At 43.1% G+C, this 21,879-nt stretch overlaps 1 protein-coding gene across 2 annotated transcripts in view; it reads left to right on the forward strand.

Moving 5' to 3' along the window:
- Positions 1 to 21,879, forward strand: part of piezo1 (piezo type mechanosensitive ion channel component 1 (Er blood group)) — a 298,079-nt gene that overhangs the window by 265,605 nt on the left and 10,595 nt on the right. For both annotated transcript variants that reach the window (XM_080186829.1, XM_080186830.1), the window contains 8 exons: positions 736 to 844; positions 2,211 to 2,358; positions 3,760 to 3,974; positions 7,220 to 7,378; positions 9,767 to 9,914; positions 12,256 to 12,444; positions 15,810 to 15,902; positions 18,827 to 18,999. In XM_080186829.1, the coding sequence (XP_080042955.1) occupies positions 736 to 844; positions 2,211 to 2,358; positions 3,760 to 3,974; positions 7,220 to 7,378; positions 9,767 to 9,914; positions 12,256 to 12,444; positions 15,810 to 15,902; positions 18,827 to 18,999 (1,234 nt within the window). The remainder of the gene's footprint in view (positions 1 to 735; positions 845 to 2,210; positions 2,359 to 3,759; positions 3,975 to 7,219; positions 7,379 to 9,766; positions 9,915 to 12,255; positions 12,445 to 15,809; positions 15,903 to 18,826; positions 19,000 to 21,879) is intronic.

Genomic DNA, 21,879 nt, shown 5'->3' on the forward strand with positions numbered 1-21,879 from the left:
CACTCAGTGAGTAAGTGTCATGTGGAACCTGATGAAGGGTCATCTAAACTCGAAATGTCAGCTCTATTCTCTCCCCACAGATGCTGTCAGACCTGCTGAGATTTTCCAGCTTTTTCTGTTTTTGTGCCTGTAATTTTTAAAGTTTTATTAAACAGATATTTTGGATTTTGGAAAATGACTGAGAGGAGGAAAAATGGGGGATGAAAACATTATCAGTTTAATTGAGAGATCTTGCAAGAAAAGAGTGGAAGATTGCACAATCATAAGGTCACATCCACTATTGTAGTCACAGATAAATTGTTTCCGTGACTGCAAAGTGCATTGGGATGTCCTTAAAGAAATATTCTCCCCAGATATAAGTCTTTCTTCCTTTATAATGTTATTTTTTAGTACTAAAAAATGTATCACACCACTGCCCACTGGAGTAATGGGCATAACAAGCTCTTTTAAGCAGCTTATAATGATTTCTCAGGAAACTGGGGGAGGGCATTATTTTTGTTTTGCTATAAGCCACACAGCACATCAGGTCAGCGCTGGTTTATTCAGATTTAGCACCTGCAGACTACATAAAGAAACAGGGAAACTTGTCACAGAAATAAAACTAAACCCTCTGTAATGAAAAATAACACTTTCCAGCCTGCTCAATAATTCCCAATTAAGGTATGTGTGCTAACTGAAGATTTTTGTAAATTGTGGGAAAAGATAAAAAATGCTTGTTGGAAAATATCCTTGCAGGGAAGGAAAATTCTTCTTCGAAGCCCAAAAAGAAACGCAACAAGAAGGAAAAGGCGGGCAAGAAACTGAAAGAATTTTGGATGAAAGTAAAGAGTTTTCTCTTGAAGAAGTAAGTACACACTGTTTCTGATACCAGGGATATTCAAAAAGGCGATTTTTAAATTTAGGGTGCCAAACATTAAATTAATTTTAAATGAATCAAGCTGTAATTAAACCATCAACGTGTTTTCTCATTTAAATTTGACTAATGGAATCTGCACTATTTAAGATTGGTTTAAGTTAGAGTTTAAGTTTGAGCATCAAACAAGGATAGTTGCAATAGGAGCTGTTGCAGGATGGATGGTTAATCGCTAGTTTAACTATTACTCGTAACATAAATTTATTCAACTTGAGCAAGATCCTGTCCTTGTGTATGCTGCAGCTTGAGGGACCCAAGTGCCAGGACTCTGGGCAAGGGTGGAGCTCTCTGGTAAAAGTTCTAATACGTACAACCAATATTGTCAATGCAGTCTGCAAACTTTCTTTACACATTATAATTCATACTTGTGCTTTAATGCAGTTATGGAAGGGGCGGTGGGGGTTTCAGTGGGTGTGGCTAAGCCCCAAATATTTGTAGTGCCCAGGGACATTCTTCATGCAGATATGTGCATACAGCCACAGACATTGTGGAGCTAGGTAGGGGTGGAATTTTCACATGCAAGAGGGTGCGCACAGGGAGTTAAATCTCCTAAAAGTTTCACTGGGGCAAGACTGGAAGCAAGCAGCGAACCCCCAAGCATGCAACTGCCAGATAAGTGATTGAAGTAGTCAAATAGCTCATCAAGTGCTGTTTTAACCCACAATTCTGGATTGAACAACCATCACACCTGCTTCTTGACCTGTCAGCAAATTGCCAGGATTACCAAGATGAGTTCACAACGGGGGGAGAACATCTTCAGTGCAATTGACAGGCTGTGAAGCCTTTGATCAATGAAAGTGAAGAGCTCCAGCCATGGCCAGGTCAGAAACTGCTCCTTCACAGAGTGTGTGTCACCCTCTCCATACTCAGCCCCATGTCTCTGCCTCTCACCAAGAGAGAAAACAGAGTGACGTGAGTGTCTGGAATGGCTTGTATGGAGAGGAGGGAAGGGAAACATTTGTCAAATAGTCACTTGGTAACGCAGAACCATTTTGGCCTTTTTTTGAATTGCCCAGGTGCTTGGGGAGCTTGTAGTTCCCCATTTCTTAACCTGAATAATTATCAGAAGAGAAAACATTTACAGATCCACAGGGAAAAGGCTGTGGGACTAGCTGAGTTACTCCTGCAAAGGGCCAGCAGACATGATGGGCTGAATGGCAGCCTTCTGTGTTGTAACCATTCTACGATCCTATATGATTTCTGTAATGGAATGCCTTTTACTTGTCTAAATAGAATCCTTTACGATGTTGTTACCTTCTTACTGTTGTGACTTAATGCTTCATTTTGATGTTCTCAGGGTTCAGAGCATCTACCGGCCTCTGCACAAGTATTTCGATGACATTGTCAACACCAAATATCACGCAGCAACTGATGTCTACGCTCTCATGTTTCTAGCAGACGTAATAGATTTTGTGATTATCATCTTTGGATTCTGGGCATTTGGAGTAAGTATCTGACCTTTTAGTTGTTAATATGCTAATTGATAGTTTTTTTCCCATTGACTTCTATCTGTAACTCATCCTAGTGGTCATTGTTTGTGTGTGTGGACCATTATAAAATCAGAGTGTCATTGGAATACTTGAGTAATGGAGGTATTGTAGATAGCTCTAATCTAACAATGTCAAGACTTGTGTTTGCAGTGTGTTTTTTTTTAGATTGGAATCAGGAAACCTGAGTTTTTTAAAAAATTCCTTCTTATTTTGTCCTGTCCAATTGTGGCTCTCTTCTGAATCCCCACAAATTGTCAGCAAACTGAGCATTGAAACTGGGTTCAGCAAGTTGCTCATTAAATTCACTGAGCTGCAAAATGTTAAAATAGTGTCAGTGACATAAGACCAAGTTTCAGCTTGATTATGATTTTTGTTACCAAGAAAATAACTTTTGAAATAGAAGTTTATAAATTTTTACAATTTCACTCGTGTCATTTTCCTAATATGAACTAGTTTTCATTCAAGGCATATTTACATGAAGATATTGTGTTACTTTCATTTCTTACGGGCAGGTCCTAGCTGAAAGATTGTGGGAATGAGGGTTGGCTATATCAAAGAGTTTTAAAATTGATGTTTTTGTTTTTGTCTCCATTGACTTTATAACACTAAGCAGCATGTGCTCTTCAAATAGAAGGACTAGATATTGGATCAATTTTTAGGATTCTGTGTTGTTTGAACTGTCCACTTTAGTTTTTAGTTTGCTAACATAACAAGACCATAAGATATAGGAGCAGAATTAGGCCATTCGGCCCATCGTGTTTGCTCCGCCATTCAATCATGACTGATAATTTTCTCAACCCCATTCTCCTGCCTTTTTCCGTAACCTTTGATCCCCTTACCAATCAAGAACCTATCTAACTCTGCCTTAAATCCACAATGACCAGAACTCCACAGCCTTCTGTATTGAATTCCAAGATTCACCGCCTTTTAGCCGAAGAAATTCCTCCTCATCTCAATTCTAAAGGGTTATCTCTTTATTCTGAGGCTGTGTCCTCGGACCCTAGTCTCTCCCACTAACGGAAACAGCTCTCCCCACGTCCACTTTATCCAGGCCTTTCGCTATTCCGTCAGTTTCGATGAGATACCTCCTCATCCTTGTAAACTCCATTCAGTACAGAGCCACAATCCTCAAACACTTCTCATAATAATTAGACATTGGCCAAAATTCTTCCATCTCAACTGCTGCGGGAATTGTTGCAGGCTAGATCGAAAATTTGGCAGACGTTCAAAGGTCAGTTGAGCTTGGGTGGGAATTTTCAGGCTTGGGGCACGTGGAGCCAGAGAATCCTGCTCATTATCTTTAACAGTCATGTTCTGATTTTTATATACACTGATGTTTCTTCTTTTCTCTAATAGAAACATTCAGCGGCTGCTGACATTGCGTCGACTCTGTCTGATGATCAGGTTCCTGAGGCGTTTCTGGTGATGGTGCTGATTCAATTCTCCACTATGGTGATAGACCGGGCACTGTATCTGCGCAAAACTGTCCTGGGAAAGCTCATTTTCCAGATAATCCTTGTCTTTGGAATACATTTCTGGATGTTCTTCATATTACCTGCAGTCACAGAACGGTAACTAAAATATTTATTCGCGATTGAGAGGGCTATAAAGGAATTAAAATGAGCAAAATTAAGACCAACGCTGTGGATTATTTATTTTTATTTTGACACATTTATGTGCGGGAACAGCATTAATCCAAATTACCACCATCATTATGCGGCAACAAATATTCATTATTATTTAGGATAATCTCACAACCCAAACAGTGCATGGAAAATTCTGATAGTTTAACACAAATTCATTATTTTTAAAATTAATTTATGGGATGTGGGCATCAGTGGCTGGGCCAGCATTTATTGCCCTAAGGCCACTGCAATGTCAACCACTTTGTTATGGATCTGAAGTCGCATATAGGTCAGACCAGGTAATGAAGATTTCCTTCCTTGAAGGACATTAGTGAACCAGATGGGTTCTTGCGACACACACCAATGGTTTCATGATGTCCACTTTCCCTTCAGTTCCAGATTTTATTTTTATTGAATTCAAGTTTCAACACCTGCCCAGGTAGGTTTTGAGCCCGGGGGCCTTACAGCCTAACCCTGGTCTCAGAATTGCTAACTCCATGATGATACCACCTCTCTCGTCCTGTTGGTCAGAATTATATCTAACTGTGCTATCTACACAATGTAGCATTAAGAAGGTTCCTTGTTGTGAGTGCTCGAGACATCATGCAGTATGGATATTGGACACAATCTATGGTGCATGAGTTTGATGCATCAGGCTTGTTAGAGTGAATGGTACTTTCTAACCAAAGAATCAAATATTTAGGGCTACACTTAGTAAGCTGCATGAAAAAAAATGGATCATTTTCCTTCACAAGATTGAAACATGTTTGCTTGCTGTTTTTGTACAATATAATTGTAATGTAAAATTACTGTATTTCGCAACAGCATTGGCAAAAAAAGCAATGGTGACCCGAGGGAAAGTATTTTCACACAGCAAGTGATTAGGGCCTGGAATACTGCCTGAGAGTGTGGTGGAGGGCAGGTGAATGGAGGCATTCAAAAGAGAATGGGACTATTTTTTGTTTCGGTCTTCACGGAGGAGGACGTGAATAATTTGCCGCATGTTAGAGATGGAAAGATGGTAGGACTGGAGGGTCTCGATGACATTACTGTTACTAGAGAGGTGGTGCTCGACAGACTGGAGGGGCTGATTGTGGACAAGTCCCCAGGACCGGATGGAATGCATCCGAGGGTCCTGAAAGAAATGGCGGAGGTGATAGTGGATGCCTTGGTGGTTATTTTCCAGACATCGCTGGATTCCGGGGAAGTGCCGGAAGATTGGAAAACGGCTGATGTTACGCCGTTGTTTAAGAAGGGTGCCAGGCAAAAGGCAGGGAATTATAGGCCTGTTAGTTTAACGTCTGTTGTAGGTAAGATGTTAGAATCCGTCATCAAGGAGGAAATAGCGAGGCATCTTGAGGGGAACTGCTTGATAGAGCAGACGCAGCACGGTTTCATTAAAGGGAAGTCGTGTCTGACAAATTTACTGGAGTTCTATGAGGATGTGTCTAGGGCGGTCGATAGAGGAGAGCCGGTGGATGTGGTCTTTCTGGATTTTCAGAAGGCGTTTGACAAGGTACCTCACAAGAGGTTATTACAGAAGGTCAGGGGGCATGGAGTTGGGGGTAGGGTGTTAGCGTGGATAGAGGACTGGTTGTCAAATAGGAGGCAGAGAGTGGGGGTCAATGGGTGCTATTCGGATTGGCGGATGGTGACTAGTGGAGTGCCCCAGGGGTCAGTGCTGGGGCCTCAGCTATTTACCATTTGTATAGATGATCTGGAGGAGGGAACCGAGTGCAGGGTGTCGAAATTTGCTGATGACACCAAAATTGGTGGAAAGGCAAATTGTGCGGAGGGTGTGGAGAGTCTGCAGAAGGATCTAGATAGGCTGGGCGAATGGGCCAGGAAATGGCAAATGGAATTTAATGTTGGCAAGTGCGAGGTGGTCCACTTTGGTAGGAATAATGGTAGGAAGGATTATTACTTACGTGGAGAAAAACTGCAGCATGCGACGGTGCAGAGGGACCTCGGGGTCCTTGTGCATGAGTCGCAAAAACCCAGCTTGCAGGTGCAGCAGGTGGTCAGGAAGGCGAATGGGATGCTGGCCTTCATCGCGAGGGGGATTGAATATAAAAGTAGGGAGGTCTTGCTGCGGCTGTATAGGGCGTTGGTGAGGCCACAGCTGGAGTACTGTGTGCAGTTTTGGGCGCCGTACTTACGCAAGGATATTTTAGCCTTGGAGGGAGTGCAGAGGAGGTTTACTAGGCTGATGCCGGAGTTGAGGGGGTTGAGCTATGAGGAGAGGCTGAATAGATTAGGCTTGTACTCATTAGAGTTTAGAAGAATGAGGGGAGATCTCATTGAGACGTATAAGATGATGAATGGGATGGATAGGATAGAGGTGGAGAGACTCTTCCCACTCAGAAAGGATAGTAGGACTAGGGGGCACAGCCTCAAGATAAAGGGGGGGCGGTTTAGAACGGAGTTGAGGAGGAACTTCTTCACTCAAAGGGTGGTGAATCTCTGGAATTCTCTGCCCGTTGAAGTGGTGGAGGCTGCCTCGCTAAATATTTTTAAGACGCGGGTTGATGGGTTTTTGATAAGAGAGGGGATTAAGGGTTATGGGGAGAGGGCGGGAATGTGGAACTGAGCCACGACAGATCAGCCATGATCTTATTGAATGGCGGGGCAGGCTCGAAGGGCTAGTTGGCCTACTCCTGCTCCTATTTCTTATATTCTTATGTTCTATTATCCAAAAGGAAAAATGTGCAGGGAGAAGGCAGAGAGAGTGGCTGTAGGTGAATTGCCCCTTCAGAGAGCCAGCTCAGACACAATGGCTTGAATTTTACTGTCCCATCCACAACGGGCATTGGAGTGGGCAAGGGGTGACCTCGGGTGGGATTTTGCAGTTCTGTGACAGAGCAAGGCTGAAAATCCCACTCAATGGGTCAAACCAGGTCTGTGCTGCAACCAATCGGTGATTTGGAAATAAGAGGCAATTATTTGAAAATATTAAAGAATCAGAGGAATAGATCGGTGGGCATGATGGTTATGTTGGTGAGTATTTTATGATACCAAATAATTGCTGAAGTATTTTATCAAAGTGGTTAAATTCCACACGATCTGTGTTGCTGACACACTGTGAGAAAAAGCTGTAATGTCACAATCTGTAGCTGTATTATTTGTTCAGTTAGTTATTAAGTGCTGTGGTCGTGCACCAACTTTCATGTTCATTGTGTTTTTTTAAACAGAATGTTTAACCAGAACACAGTGGCACAGCTCTGGTATTTTGTGAAATGCATCTACTTTGCTCTATCTGCGTACCAGATCCGCTGTGGCTACCCAACTCGCATCCTTGGCAATTTCCTCACAAAGAAGTACAATCATCTCAATCTTTTTCTCTTCCAGGGGTAAGTAGGAATAACTAGTTTTCCAGCCTGTAAATCAGCATTTTCCAAACCTTTTCCCAATGGAACTTTTTATTTTAATGCTTCAGGCTTTGTGTGACCTCAGATTGATAATTGATGCTGGGGGTCTGGTTTTTAAGAGTTGTTGAGTGGGGGTCATGGAGTGGAAGAGTTTCAAGCCACTGGGCTTGCCCTGATAAAAGGGAAGATGCATCTTTTTACAGATTGTGGCTGTAACGGTCATTTTTTTCTAATTCATTTTTTTGCGGGATAAGCCAACAGTTTTTGCCCATCCCAGGTTGCTTTTAAGAAGGTGGTGGTGAGCTGCTTTCTTGTACAGCTGCAGTCCCTGAGCTATGGGATAATCTGGCGTTCTGTTATGGAGGGAATTCCAGCAACAATGAAGGAACAGCGATGTGTTTCCAACTGAGTGACTTGGAGGGGAACCTCCAGGTAGGGGTGTTCCCATGTATTTGCTGTTCTTGTTCTCCTAGATAGTAATGGTTATGGGTTTGGAAGGCGCTGCCTAAGGAACCTTGGTGAGTTCCTGCAGCGCCTCTTTTGGCATGGGTGGCACAATGGCACAGTGGTTAGCACTGCAGTCGCACAATGCCGGGATCTGGGTTCAATCCCAGGCTCAGGTGACATGCCATATTCGGTCAAATGCTGCCTTAATGTCAGGGGCAGTCACTCACACCTCTGGAGTTCAGCTCTTTTGTCCTTGTTTAAACCAAGGCTGCAATGAGATCAGGACTGAGTGACCCTGGCAGAACTCAAACTGAGAGTCTATGAGCAGATTATTGATGAGTAAGTGCTGCATAATAGCATTCCCCTTCAATCTCTTTACTGATGATCGAGAGTAGACAGATGGGGCAGTAATTGATCGAGTAGATTTGTCCTGATTTTTTTGTACAGGACATACCTGGGCAATTTTCCACGTTGCCGGGTAGATGCCAGTGTTGGAACTGTATTGGAACAGCTTGCCTAGGGGCATGGCAAATTCTGCAGCACAAGTTTTCAGTCCTATTTGCTAGCCTATTGTCAAAGATAGCCTTCTATCCAGTGCCTTCAGCCATTTCTTGATATTACATGGAGTGAATTGAATTGGCTGAAGACTGACTTTTGTGGGGAACTTTAGAGAAGGCCAAGATGGATCACCCACTCAGCACTTCTGGTTGAAGATTATTGCAAATGCTTCAGATTTATCTTTTGCATTGATGCGCTGGGCTCCTCCATCATTGAGGATAGGGAATTTTGGTGTGCCGCTTTCTCTAGCGAGTTGATTAATTGTCCACCACAATTCATGACTGGATGTGGGAGGACAGCAGAACTTAGGTTTGTTTTGTTGATTGGATCACTTAGCTCTATTACTTCCTTTTTATGATGTTTGGCACACAAATAATCCTGTCTTGTACCTTCACCAGGTTGACACCTCATTTTTAGGGATGCCTGGTGTTGCTCCTGATATGCAGTCCTGCGCTATTCAGGGTTGATCCCTTGACGTAGTGGGAATGGTAGACTGAGGTATATGCCGAGCCAAGAGGTTACAGATTGTGGCTGAGTTTCATTCTGCTGCTAATGATGGCCCACAGCTCCTCATAGATGCTCAGTTTTAAACTGTTGGATCTGTTTGAAGTCTATCTCATTGAACACGGTGGTAGTGCCACACAACACAATCCAATAGGGCCTCAGAGAACAGATAATTAAGCAATGCCTGCTGGAGTAACGGGTGTCCCTTCACCAGATTCCATTCCTAAGAGTGCTTCAGCTACAAAGTTAGAATCAGGAGCACCAGTGGCCCTGATACTCCTCAATATATATAAGAGTCTCTGATAGGGCAGGCACCATTACCTCAATCAGGGAGCTCATACTCCAAGAGGCCAACCTCATGGACCTTGTTGAGGTCATTGCACCCATCAACAATGAAAAAAATTAGCATTTAAAAAAACTTCAAGGGCAGGATTTTCCAGCCGCACTCTCCCCAAAACTTGAAAATCCCACATAAGGTCAACAGATCTTTGCATGGTCCGCCCCTGCCCACTATGATTTCCATGCTGGACAGGAGGGGAAATTTGCCCCCCAAGTATCAAATCTCAGTCTGAGCTACACAGCCACCATCGCTGCCTCGGAGCTCAGGACCCCAAAATCTCATCGAATTGTGCTACACAGTTTGAGAACCCTGCAAATTATTGTACATTTTTTTGTATTACTTTTGATATATTCCAACCTTTCCAGGTCCATTGGGGTGTGTCGGAGGAACCATTGTCGATTAAGGCAACAAGCAATTCCTAGGAATAATGTTGATATTTTAACTGTAATGTTATTTCATGAGCCATGTGTTTGTTCAGGCTATGTTATCTCTCAGGACAGCTCCTTGTTTTTATATTTTAGTTTCCGCCTTGTACCATTTTTGGTGGAGCTTCGTGCTGTGATGGACTGGGTTTGCACTGACACCACCCTTTCGCTCTCAAGCTGGATGTGTGTCGAAGATATCTACGCCAACATATTTATCATCAAGTGCAGCCGTGAGACGGAAAAGGTATTTGCTCTGATGATATTTGCTCAGTATCAGGAAAGTCAGTCGTATGGGAAGCAAAATACTGTTTAATTTCAGCCCGAGACCTTATTCTGCCTGGCTATGCAATATCCTGAAATGAGCAGAAGGTATTTTTAAATACTGAGGGAGAGCTACACTGTCAGAGGTGCTGTCTTTCCAAAAAGATATTGAATCAATGCCCTGAGTCATAAGAACATAAGAACATAAGAAATGGGAGCAGAAGTAGGCCATCTGGCCCCTCGAGCCTGCCCCGCCATTCAATAAGATCATGGCTGATCTGTCGTGGCTCAGTTCCACTTTCCCGCCCTCTCCCCATAACCCTTAATCCCTTCTCTTATCAAAAACCCATCAACCCGCTTCTTAAAAATATTTAGCGAGGCAGCCTCCACCACTTCAACGGGCAGAGAATTCCAGAGATTCACCACCCTTTGAGTGAAGAAGTTCCTCCTCAACTCCGTTCTGAACCGCCCCCCCTTTATCTTGAGGCTGTGCCCCCTAGTCCTACTGTCTTTTTTGAGCGGGAAGAGTCTTTCCACCTCTATCCTATCCATCCCATTCATCATCTTATAAGTCTCAATGAGATCTCCCCTCATTCTTCTAAACTCTAACGAGTACAAGCCTAGTTTATTCAGCCTCTCCTCATAGCTCAACCCCCTCAACTCCGGTATCAGCCTAGTAAACCTCCTCTGCACTCCCTCCAAGGCCAAAATATCCTTGCGCAGGTGCGGCGCCCAAAACTGCACACAGTACTCCAGCTGCGGCCTCACCAATGCCCGATACAGCTGCAGCAAGTCCTTAGAATAATGTTGATATTTTAACAAGCGACTGTAATGTTATTTCATTAGACATCTCAGGGTGGGGTGGCATGGTGGCACAATGGTTAACACTGCTGCCCTCACAGCGCCAGAGACCCAGGTTCAATTTCTGGCTTGGGTCACTGTCTGTATGGAGTCTGCATGTTGTCCCCGTGTCTGCGTGGGTTTCCTCTGGGTGCTCTATTTTCCTCCCATGGCCTGAAAGACCTGCTGGTTTGGTGTACTGGCCATGCTATAATTCTCCCTCAGTGTGCCCAAACAAGTGCTAGAGTGTGACAACTAGGGGCTTTTCACAGTAACTTCATTGCAGTGTTAATGTAAGCCTATCAGTGACACAAATAAATAAACTTTCAGATTGCTTGATGCGACCTAGATGACCAACAGGGAGGTTATCCCTGGTATCTTGACCTGTATTTATCCATCAATGCAGAAGCGGGGTTAACCTTGCTGTTTGTGGGAGCTTGTCCAAATCAGCTACAATTGTGATCACACTGCTAAAACGGAAAGTACTTCATTGGCCGTAAAGTACTTTTGACATCCAGTAGTCATGAAAGACATTAAATAAACTCAAGTCTTTCTTTCAGTCCGCTGCTGGTGGCCAAATATTTTATTCTGACAGTAGAGTTCAGTAACCTTCCTTTAAGATACATATATGAACAGCCCAGGGGTAGTACAACTGTTGACGTCCTCACCTACTCCTGAAATGCAGGTCTCACCCTTCTCTGCAGTGATGGTCCAGTCCAGACCGAGTGTGTTGAAGGCTTTGAGTGGGATTTTCCAGCCGCCTCTTCCCATGACAGGGAAATTATGCCCGAATCAAACCTTTGCATTATCCGTGTCCCACCAGCTACGATTCCTGTGGTGGGCGGGATGGGAAAATTCTGCCTTTGGTGTCAGACTGCTCCAATGCGCTGACACCCAAGTTTAATCCTCTCAGTAAAATCATTTCCCATGGATTCCAATCTCAAAATCTATTCCTGTAGAATAACTTGTGCCTACACCTTTGAATAATTTGTAAAGACTCACACTGTATTGTTACAAGGCTATTCGAGCTTGAATATTTTGTTTGCTGATACTCCATTGAAGCATGTTGAAATTTTTCACCAGAGTAAAGGTACTATATAAAACAAGTTGTCGCTTTTGAGATGATGTGACTCAACTTTCTGCGGCAGGCGTACTTTGTATCTGCAGTGCCAGAACAGAGACTTCACACAGCTCAATACATTGGTCTGGGGGGGCTACAGGAGAAGTTATTTTCCTGAAGGTGGAGGGCTGGAGATTCCCCAGCGGCAATATTTAACTTCCCCGTTTGTTCACTGTTTGTGCCTAAACAATGTTGATTGCAAATAAACTCAGTGCTAATTCAACAGCACGTTTTGGGCATTATTTTTGCTTCATGAAAGGCCTAAAATATCGGTTCAAGGTGGGAAGGGATTCTGCTGCTGTGTTTTACCACTCCGAACCCTGCGGAGTATTCCTGATGGGCAGTTGTGATTGTGTTTTTGTAGAGATATCCACAGCCTAAGGGTCAGAAGAAAAAGAAGATAGTGAAGTATGGAATGGGAGGCCTCATCATCCTCTTCCTCATCTGCATCATCTGGTTCCCCCTTCTTTTCATGTCATTGGTCAGATCAGTAGTCGGCGTGGTGAATCATCCAATTGATGTGACGGTCACGGTCAAACTTGGTGGCTATCAGGTAATTGTTTACCGCTGGAAGCTGTGAGAGCGCTTCATATCTGGACTCAGCATGTAAGAAAAGTCAATTCTAAGTTTTCAATAGTATGTTCAGATGGGTTACATTTTCCATGTTAGCAACACATCCACTGATACTTTTATTATGATATTTTATTATTTCCCCTGATGATAGTGGAGATGAATCCTGAGGTTTAAACTGAGAAGGCCCTTCAGTCAGGGCTGTTCAGTCACAGTGCAGATAACACTATGAACCTCATCATAGAAATAGAAAATAGGAGCAGGAGTAGGCCATTCAGCCCTTCGAGCCTGCTGCACCATTCATTTTGATCATGGCCGACCATCAAATTCAATCTTGATCCCTCCTATCCCCCCATATCCTTTGATCCCTTTAGCCACAAGAGCTGTATCTAATTTCTTCTTGAAATCTCACATCTTGGCCCCAACTACTTTCTGTGGTAGTGAATTCCACACATTCACCCCTCTCTACGTGAAGAAATTTCTCCTCACCTCAGTCCTGAAGATTCACCTCATCTTCAAACTATGACACCTTGTTCTGGACTCCTCCCCCATTGGGCACATTCTTTCTAATCTACCCCTGCCTAATCATGTTAACGTTTTATAAGTTTCTGAGATACACTCTCATTCTTCTAAACTCCAGTGAATATAATCCTGACAGACTTAGTCTCTCCTCATATGACAGACCTGCCGTCTCAAGAGGCAGCCTGGTAAACCTTCACATCTGCATTAAGCAGAGATAGTAGTAAAGTGAATCAGCATTATGAGCCAGTGCTGTCAGAGATAATATATTCTCCATAAGCCAATTTTAAAAAACTCAGCACTGACAATGATGTTGACACTGTTAGTTAGGCTGGAAATAGAAAAAGAACTCAAAACAGAAATAAGCATGACTCCCAATAAAGTTATGTTTGCAAATATTCTTATATCTTCCAGCTGATAGTACACGCTGTAAATCTATTGCTAATTCATTACTGGTGCCATTATGGCCATTAAGATGTAAGACAGCTCTCTCATACTACCTAGCCCCCTCATACCACCATGCCATCTCATAGCTCCAGCCCATCCCCATGCCACCTTCACAGCTACTCACCCAGTATCCACTATGGGCAGACATCAGGAGCCATGTGAAGATGGAAAAATAAACTTCTAACAATCAAAAAGAGCTTTTATTGAGACATACTTGATATTGAAAGTCATTCAAATATTTTAAATCCCCTCAAGTGGTCAATCTGTTGTAAAATAAACAAGCTGCTACTTAATAACCACGTCAAAGATAGTTAATCGTTTAATACCTCCTAAAACTGTCAATAAAAATGTGAACTCAGCCCCACTGCTGAGATTTCATTTTAACTTTTGAAACTCAGACAAACATTCATAATGGACTCAGCTGTGATAATAGCCCTTGGAAAATGTCAACAATGAAGTCTATTGAAACTGCAGGAATAAATGGCTCACGTTTTTTTTCTCTAAACTACACTGTCAATACACTCCAGCAGTGGCTATGTGCTTTTTTTTCACTCTTATCAGTTATAATCTTTTATTTTTCATTTTTAAAAGGCTAGAGATTTAAATAATTTCAGATCATGACATTTAATCAGATCTTATGCACTGTTCACAAGTATTTATACATTTGGAATAGCGGAAATGGGATCTGTTTGAACTCAGCGTTAATTCCAATTGGCCCTGCTGATCTTGGTTTCCTGCTTGTGTGATTCACAGTCTGCCTCTTTTCCCTACTGGAAAAACAGGTTGGGAATTCCACATCCAGGCCCATCCCTCTATTTTTAAGAACCCCCAGGGTCAGCCCAATTTTGAAAATCCAGCCCCAAGTCTCCCAGTTGGAAAACATTTTGCTACTGTTTATCATGGATAATCCTTCACCTCGTTCCAAATCATTCCGTGTGAAAGAAGTTGTGTGCTTTCCTACTGAATTAATTGGCAACATTTACTTCCAGTTTGTTCAGGGCTTCCTTTAAAGAGCTGAGAAGGTAGTTCATTTATATTGCTAATTGGCCACCTTTCCCCTTTTAAGGGGAGGCAGTGGCAGAATGGTATTGTCACTGGATTAGAGACTCAGGCTAATGTTCTGGGGACTCAGGTTCAAATCCCACCATGGCAGATGACGAACTTCAAATTCAATAAAAATCTGGAATTAAAAGTCAAATGGTGACCACGAAACCTTTGTCAATTTTGGTTAAAAACCCATCAGGGCCAGCAGTGTCCTTTAGGGAATCAAATCTGCCACCCTTACCTGGTCTGGTCTACATGTGACTCCAGACTCACTGCAATGTGGTTGACTCTTAAGTACCCTCTGAAAATGGCCTACCACGTCGTTTGATTCAAGGGCAACTAGGGAGGGGCAATAAATACTGGCCCAGCCAGCAACACCCACATCCCGAGTGAATAAAACAATAAAATGTAAGATTATTCTTTTTTTGCAATCATGTGAAATACAACCAAAGCATTCCCTTATAGAGTGATAGCAGGTATAGGAATCAAGCAATTAGATATCTTTCTTTTCACTGCTTCCTTACATGCTGTGAGGAAAGTAACACTTGCTCAGGAAGAAGAGGGTGAAGCATCTAATAGTTGCTTTGGGTGTTTTAGGCCAGTAGTATACGGTGCCCTGAACGACCACAAGACTTACACTTTGTAGAGATTCTTTTCGACACAAAATGGCTGCCACGACCTTTTGCACTGCTGCAGCCATACAAAAGCTCTATCCACAACAGATTTCTCTTCCCTTTCTGCTCTCTCCTTCCCTGCCTCCCCCCCAAAAGCTAATTGCAAGTAGCAGCTGCAAGGCATTTTATGAGTCCGTCGGTGATAATAAAAGATTATTCTGAGTTGGCTGAGCCTCAGAAATTTATCAGCGCATTCCAAAAGGTTTAAGTCCAGGGCATAAAAGCAAACTACTGCAGATGCTGGAATCTGAAAACCAAAATGCTGGAAAATCTCAGCAGATCTAACAGCATCAGTAAGGAGAGAAAAGAGCTGACGTTTCCAGTCCAGATGATCCTTTGACTCTTTTCTCTCTCTACAGATGCTGTCAGACCTGCTGGATTTTCCAGCATTTTCTCTTTTGGTTTAAGTCCAGGGCACGATGTGTTTCCTTTGGTAATCCACAACGGAGGAAAGATGCGCACCACTACTGTTGCCTAAGGGCTAATTGCTATTCCAGGCATTACCCTGTTACTGTGAGATTCAATCCCGATTGTTTTGAATAAATCATTGCTTCAGATTGTATAGATTATGATCGTTAATACGGTAACAATGCATGGTCTTAAAACTGTGTCTTCCGTGAAATGTAATTAATTATAATAAATGTTTCATTAATTTTCTTTGCAGCCCCTGTTTACAATGAGTGCACAGCAACATTCTCTGAAACCATTCAGTCAAAAGGATTATGATGACCTTTGTTCAACATTTGAACGCAATCCAGTAAGTTAGTTAAAGAAAAATCCGTGGTGTTTTATTTCCTCTGTGCTGTTGTATTTGTAAGTTCTCTGACACAGTGCACTTAGTGTTAATAACATGAAAATAACATTCAGTAAGCTCCATAAACCACCAGCAAATCAAATACAAAAACAAACCAGAAAAATAAATTGGGACATAAAATGTGATTGCTTACTTGATTGTGGCCCTGTTGGCTGACCTGGTCTCTCCCAAAATAGGAAATTTTAACATTGTTTCCTTATTAGGAGAGATGCTCAACTGAATCTAGTCCTACTTTTTAGAATGTTAAGATTGTTGGTTTGAATGAGGGCAAACAGTGTCTCCAAAAGGGTAGCACGGTGGCAGAGTGGTTAGCACTGCTGCCTCACAGTACCAGGGACCTGGGTTTGGTTCTCGGCTTGGATCACTATCTGTGTGGAGTCTGCAGGTTCTCCCCATGTCTGCGTGGGTTTCCTCCCACAGTCCAAAGATGTGCAGGTTAGGTTGATTGGCCATGCTAAAATTGCCCCTTAGTGTCCTGGGGTGTGTAGGTTAGAGGGATTAGCAGGTAAATGTGTAGGGACATGGGGATAGGGCCTGGGTGGGATTGTGTTCGGTGCAGACTCGATGGGCCGAAGGGCCTGTTTCTGCACTGTAGGGCTCTATGTTCTATGTATCCAAATGGACGCTGCATTGTGATGACAAGGAGATTTTTGCAATAACTTCATTGCAGTGTTAATGTAGGCCTACTTGTGACACTAATAAATAAACTTTAAATTGGATATAACAATAGGTTTTAGCATCCTGATTAGAATCATAGAATCCCTACAGTGTAGAAGGAGGCCATTCAACCCTGCACCAACAACAATCCCACCCAGTAACCCCTCATATTTACCTTTCTAATCCTTCTGACACTAAAGGGTAATTTACCTTGGCCAATTTGTCTAACCTGTTCATCTTTGGACTGTGGGAGGAAACCAGAACACCCAAAGGAAACCCACACAGACACAAGGAGAATGTGCAAATTCCACACAGTCACCCAAGGCTGGAATTGAACCTGGGTCCCTGGTAGTGTAAGGCAGCAGTGCTAATCACTGTGCCACCATTGTTTAGAGGCAATTACCAATTATTTACCCTCAGAGATTTGAAAACATTGTAATCATTTGACTTTCATGAGCAGTCACATCCACAAAGCCACGTCTCAGAGAGGAACCCAACAACTTGTGGGTGGGAGAGGAAAACAAATGGGCGGAAACAACTTGTAATTTGGCCTGTGTATACATTTTAATATGAAATCAGTACATAAATTAGACTGAATTCTGTAGAATCTAGAAGGATAATGGGTGGTTTGATCAAGGAATTGATAGGGTAGCTGGAGAGGAATGTTTTCCCTTGATAGGGAAGTCTAAAACAAAAGGACATGATCTTAAAATCAAAGCCAGGATATTCAGGAGAGAAGCTAGGAAACATTCCTTCGCATAAAAGATGATAAAAATGTGAACCTCAATGCTGCAAAAAAGCTCAATTAATAATTTTTCTGCAATCCTGATGTTAACATCAGGAAAATAACATTCAATAAACTCCATTAACCACCCGCCAATCAAGTACAAAAGCAAATGAGAAAAAGAAATTGGAATATAAATATGATTTCTTAATTGACTGTGGCCCTCTTGGCTGGCCTGGTCTCTCCCCAAGTAAGACATTTTTACATTGTTTCCCTTATTAGGAGATATACTTGACTGAATCTGGTCTACTCTTTAGCCCTCTTGGCTGGCCTGGTCTCTCCCCAAGTAGGACATTTTTACGTTGTTTCCCTTATTAGGAGAGATGCTTGACTCAATCTGGTCCTACTCATTAGCAAGTTAAGATTATTTGTTTGAATGAGGTCAGACAGTGTCATTGGATATATGAGGAGGTTTTAGTGTCTTGTTTAGAATCACAGAATCTCTACTGTGTAGAAGGAGGCCATTTGGCCCATCGAAGCTGCACCGACAACAATCCTACCTGGGCCCTATCCCTGTCAACCTAAGATCCATACGCTTTTGCACGAGGTGGACATAAAGAGCCAAAGCAATCAGATGGAATTAAGATACGGATCAGCCATGATCTTATTGAATGTCAGAATTGGCCCGAGGGATTGAATGTGCTTCTTCTTTTCTTGAGTTTGTAAAGATCTGCCTGTTTGTGAGATGCTGAATAATTAATGGTTTGAGATTAATTATCTATTCCTGTAGCCTGTTTTTACTTGGATAGTTAAAACTTCAGACTCATGGAGACATGCTGCAGAAATCTTTCTCTTGAGTAAGCGATGGAATGTTGAGTATGCTTGCAGTTTATGACAAATTCATGCCTTATTGCCTCTTCAAGTGTAACTACATAGCAGAAGGAAATATTAAGGATTTTTTTGACATGTCTGTTATTTTATACGGAAATTATGAAATGGAAACAGGCTATTTACCCAACCAGTTTGTGTTAGCTTTGTTAAAGGTGCTAATTAGCAATCACTAATTTTCTCATTTGTGCGTGCTTTCAAAGTCCTTTGACTGGTATATTTTCAATGAGATCGCTGCTTTGTTGTAATCAGCAGCTGCATGTTGGCACAGTGGTTAGCACTGCTGTCTCATAGTGTCAGGGACCCGGGTTCAATTCCTGGCTAGAGTCACTGTCTGTGTGGAGTTTGCATGTTCTTCCTGTGTCTGCGTGAGTTTCCTCCAGGTGCTCCAGTTTCCTCCCACAGTCCAAAAAACATGTTGGTTAGGTGCATCGGCTATGCTAAATTCTCCCTCAGTGCACCCGAACGGGTGCCAGAGTGTGGCAAATAGGAGATTTTCACAGTAACTTCATTGCAGTGTTAATGTGAGCATACTTGTGATGCTAATAAGTAAACGTTAAACTTTAACCTCTGAAATGGTTCCTGTTCTCTCTTGAAGGCTGCTATGCAGTTTATCTCACTCTATGGTTATGAGGATATCATGACTGCGCATATAGAGGGAAGCTCAGGATCACTATGGAGTGTCAGCCCACCTAGCCGCCAGGCAATGATTACTGAATTAAATAGCCATAACTCCGTGATGACACTTCGCCTTATATGGACGTTTCAAAGGTAAGAAATGTACTCAATATCTATCACTGGTATCAAATAGTTGGAACAAAATTCTACACTTTTAAGATGAACAATGGAGATTTTCTGTGAAATCATAAAAGTTGAGAAGAATGCGTTTATTATTTTGCTACATGTAGTGCAAAGAGGAAATGTTAAGCCTGAAAATATAATTTTTAAAGTAAACATGCATTACATTCAGTTAGTTTTTTTTTGCATTTTCATTGAAACTTCAACTTGATACAGAAAACAAAGTGACAGAAAAATTGCAAAATTAAAAATATCAATAAACCCATTTAATTCTAAACGTTGACAAGATATGTCTACTCTGCGCTCATAGAGTTTTGCCTTTGAATGCCTCCTTCTAATAGTTGTATCCAATCCACTCTTGCCAGCTCATCTCTCAGCTTCGTGACATTTGCCTCCCCCCAGTTTAAAGCTTCTGCTCCTGGTTTGATTTTGCCCTTTTCCATTATGATGTTAAATCTAACTATATTATGGTCACCATCTCCAAATTGGTCCCCCCGCTGCTATTTCATTCACTTGCCCAGTTTAATTCCCTCAAACTAAATCTAGAATTGCATAGAAGCTATGAAGCTGGGCTAGCGCTTAATATAAAAAAGGATAGCAAGAGTTTTTATAAATATATAAAAAGGAAGAGGCTGGCTAGGGTGAACGTTGGTCCCTTAGAGGATGAGAAAGGGGACCTAGTGGTAGGGGATGGGGATATGGCTAAGGTCTTGAATAACTTTTTTGTTTCTGTCTTCACGGAGGAGGACGTGAATAATTTGCCGGGTGTTAGCGATGGAAAGGTGGTAGGACTGGAGGGTCTTAATGACATTACTGTTACTAGAGAGGTGGTGCGCGACAGACTGGAGGGGCTGATTGTGGACAAGTCCCCAGGACCGGATGGAATGCATCCGAGGGTTCTGAAAGAAATGGCGGAGGTTACAGTGGATGCCTTGGTGGTTATTTTCCAGACGTCGCTGGATTCCGGGGAAGTGCCGGAAGATTGGAAAACGGCTAATGTTACGCCGTTGTTTAAGAAGGGTGCCAGGCAAAAGGCGGGGAATTATAGGCCGGTTAGTTTAACGTCTGTGGTAGGTAAAATGTTAGAATCCGTCATTAAGGAGGAAATTGCGAGGCATCTTGAAGGGAATTGCTTGATAGGGCAGACGCAACACGGTTTCATTAAAGGGAAGTCGTGTCTGACAAATTTACTGGAGTTCTATGAGGATGTGTCTAGGGCAGTGGATAGAGGAGAGCCGGTGGATGTGGTCTTTCTGGATTTTCAGAAGGCGTTTGATAAGGTACCTCACAAAAGGTTACTGCAGAAGGTCAGAGGACATGGAGTTGGGGGTAGGGTGTTAGCGTGGATAGAGGATTGGTTGTCAAATAGGAGGCAGAGAGTGGGGGTCAGTGGGTGCTATTCGGATTGGCGGTTGGTGACTAGTGGGGTGCCCCAGGGGTCGGTGCTGGGGCCTCAGCTATTTACCATTCATATAGATGATCTGGAGGAGGGAACCGAGTGTAGGGTGTCGAAATTTGCTGATGACACCAAGATTGGGGGAAAGGCAAATTGTGCGGAGGGTGTGGAGAGTCTGCAGAAGGATCTAGATAGGCTGGGCGAATGGGCCAGGAAATGGCAAATGGAATTTAATGTTGGCAAGTGTGAGGTGGTCCACTTTGGTAGGAAGAATGGTAGGAAGGACTATTACTTACGTGGCGAAAAACTGCAGCAGGCGACGGTGCAGAGGGACCTCGGGGTCCTTGTGCATGAGTCGCAAAAACCCAGCCTGCAGGTGCAGCAGGTGGTCAGGAAGGCGAATGGGATGCTGGCCTTCATAGCGAGGGGGATTGAATATAAAAGTAGGGAGGTCTTGCTGCAGCTGTATAGGGCATTGGTGAGGCCGCAGCTGGAGTACTGTGTGCAGTTTTGGGTGCCGCACCTGCGCAAGGATATTTTGGCCTTGGAGGGAGTGCAGAGGAGGTTTACTAGGCTGATACCGGAGTTGAGGGGGTTGAGCTATGAGGAGAGGCTGAATAAACTAGGCTTGTACTCGTTAGAGTTTAGAAGAATGAGGGGAGATCTCATTGAGACGTATAAGATGATGAATGGGATGGATAGGATAGAGGTGGAGAGACTCTTCCCACTCAAAAAAGACAGTAGGACTAGGGGGCACAGCCTCAAGATAAAGGGGGGGCGGTTTAGAACGGAGTTGAGGAGGAACTTCTTCACTCAAAGGGTGGTGAATATCTGGAATTCTCTGCCCGTTGAAGTGGTGGAGGCTGCCTCGCTAAATATTTTTAAGAAGCGGGTTGATGGGTTTTTGATAAGAGAGGGGATTAAGGGTTATGGGGAGAGGGTGGGAATGTGGAACTGAGCCACGACAGATCAGCCATGATCTTATTGAATGGCGGGGCAGGCTCGAAGGGCCAGATGGCCTACTCCTGCTCCTATTTCTTATGTTCTTATGTTCTTATCCCGTCACGATGAGCTCATTACATGCTGGCTAAAAAAGCTCTGTTGAATATAGTTCAAGAATTTTGTGTCATTCACACCATTCATATCCCAATTGATATTAGGGCAGTTGAAGTTCCCAACAATTATTACCCTATCGGATAGCACAGTGGTTAGCACTGCTGTCTCACAGCTCCACGGACTCGTGTTCAAATCCCGGCTTGGGGCACTATCTGTGTGGAGTTTGCACATTCTCCCTGTGTGTGTGTGGGTTTCCTCTGGTTTCTTCCCACGGTCCAAAGATGTGCACGTTAGGTGGATTGGCCATGCTAAATTGACACTTAGTGACAGGGGGACTAGCTAGGGTAAATACATGGGATTGTGGGGATAGGGCCTAGGTGGGATTGTGGCCGGTGCGACTC

Source organism: Carcharhinus amblyrhynchos, chromosome 4 (genome assembly GCF_965287045.1).
Source record: "Carcharhinus amblyrhynchos chromosome 4, sCarAmb.v2.hapA, whole genome shotgun sequence".
In the NCBI taxonomy this organism is placed as follows: Eukaryota; Metazoa; Chordata; class Chondrichthyes; order Carcharhiniformes; family Carcharhinidae; genus Carcharhinus; species Carcharhinus amblyrhynchos.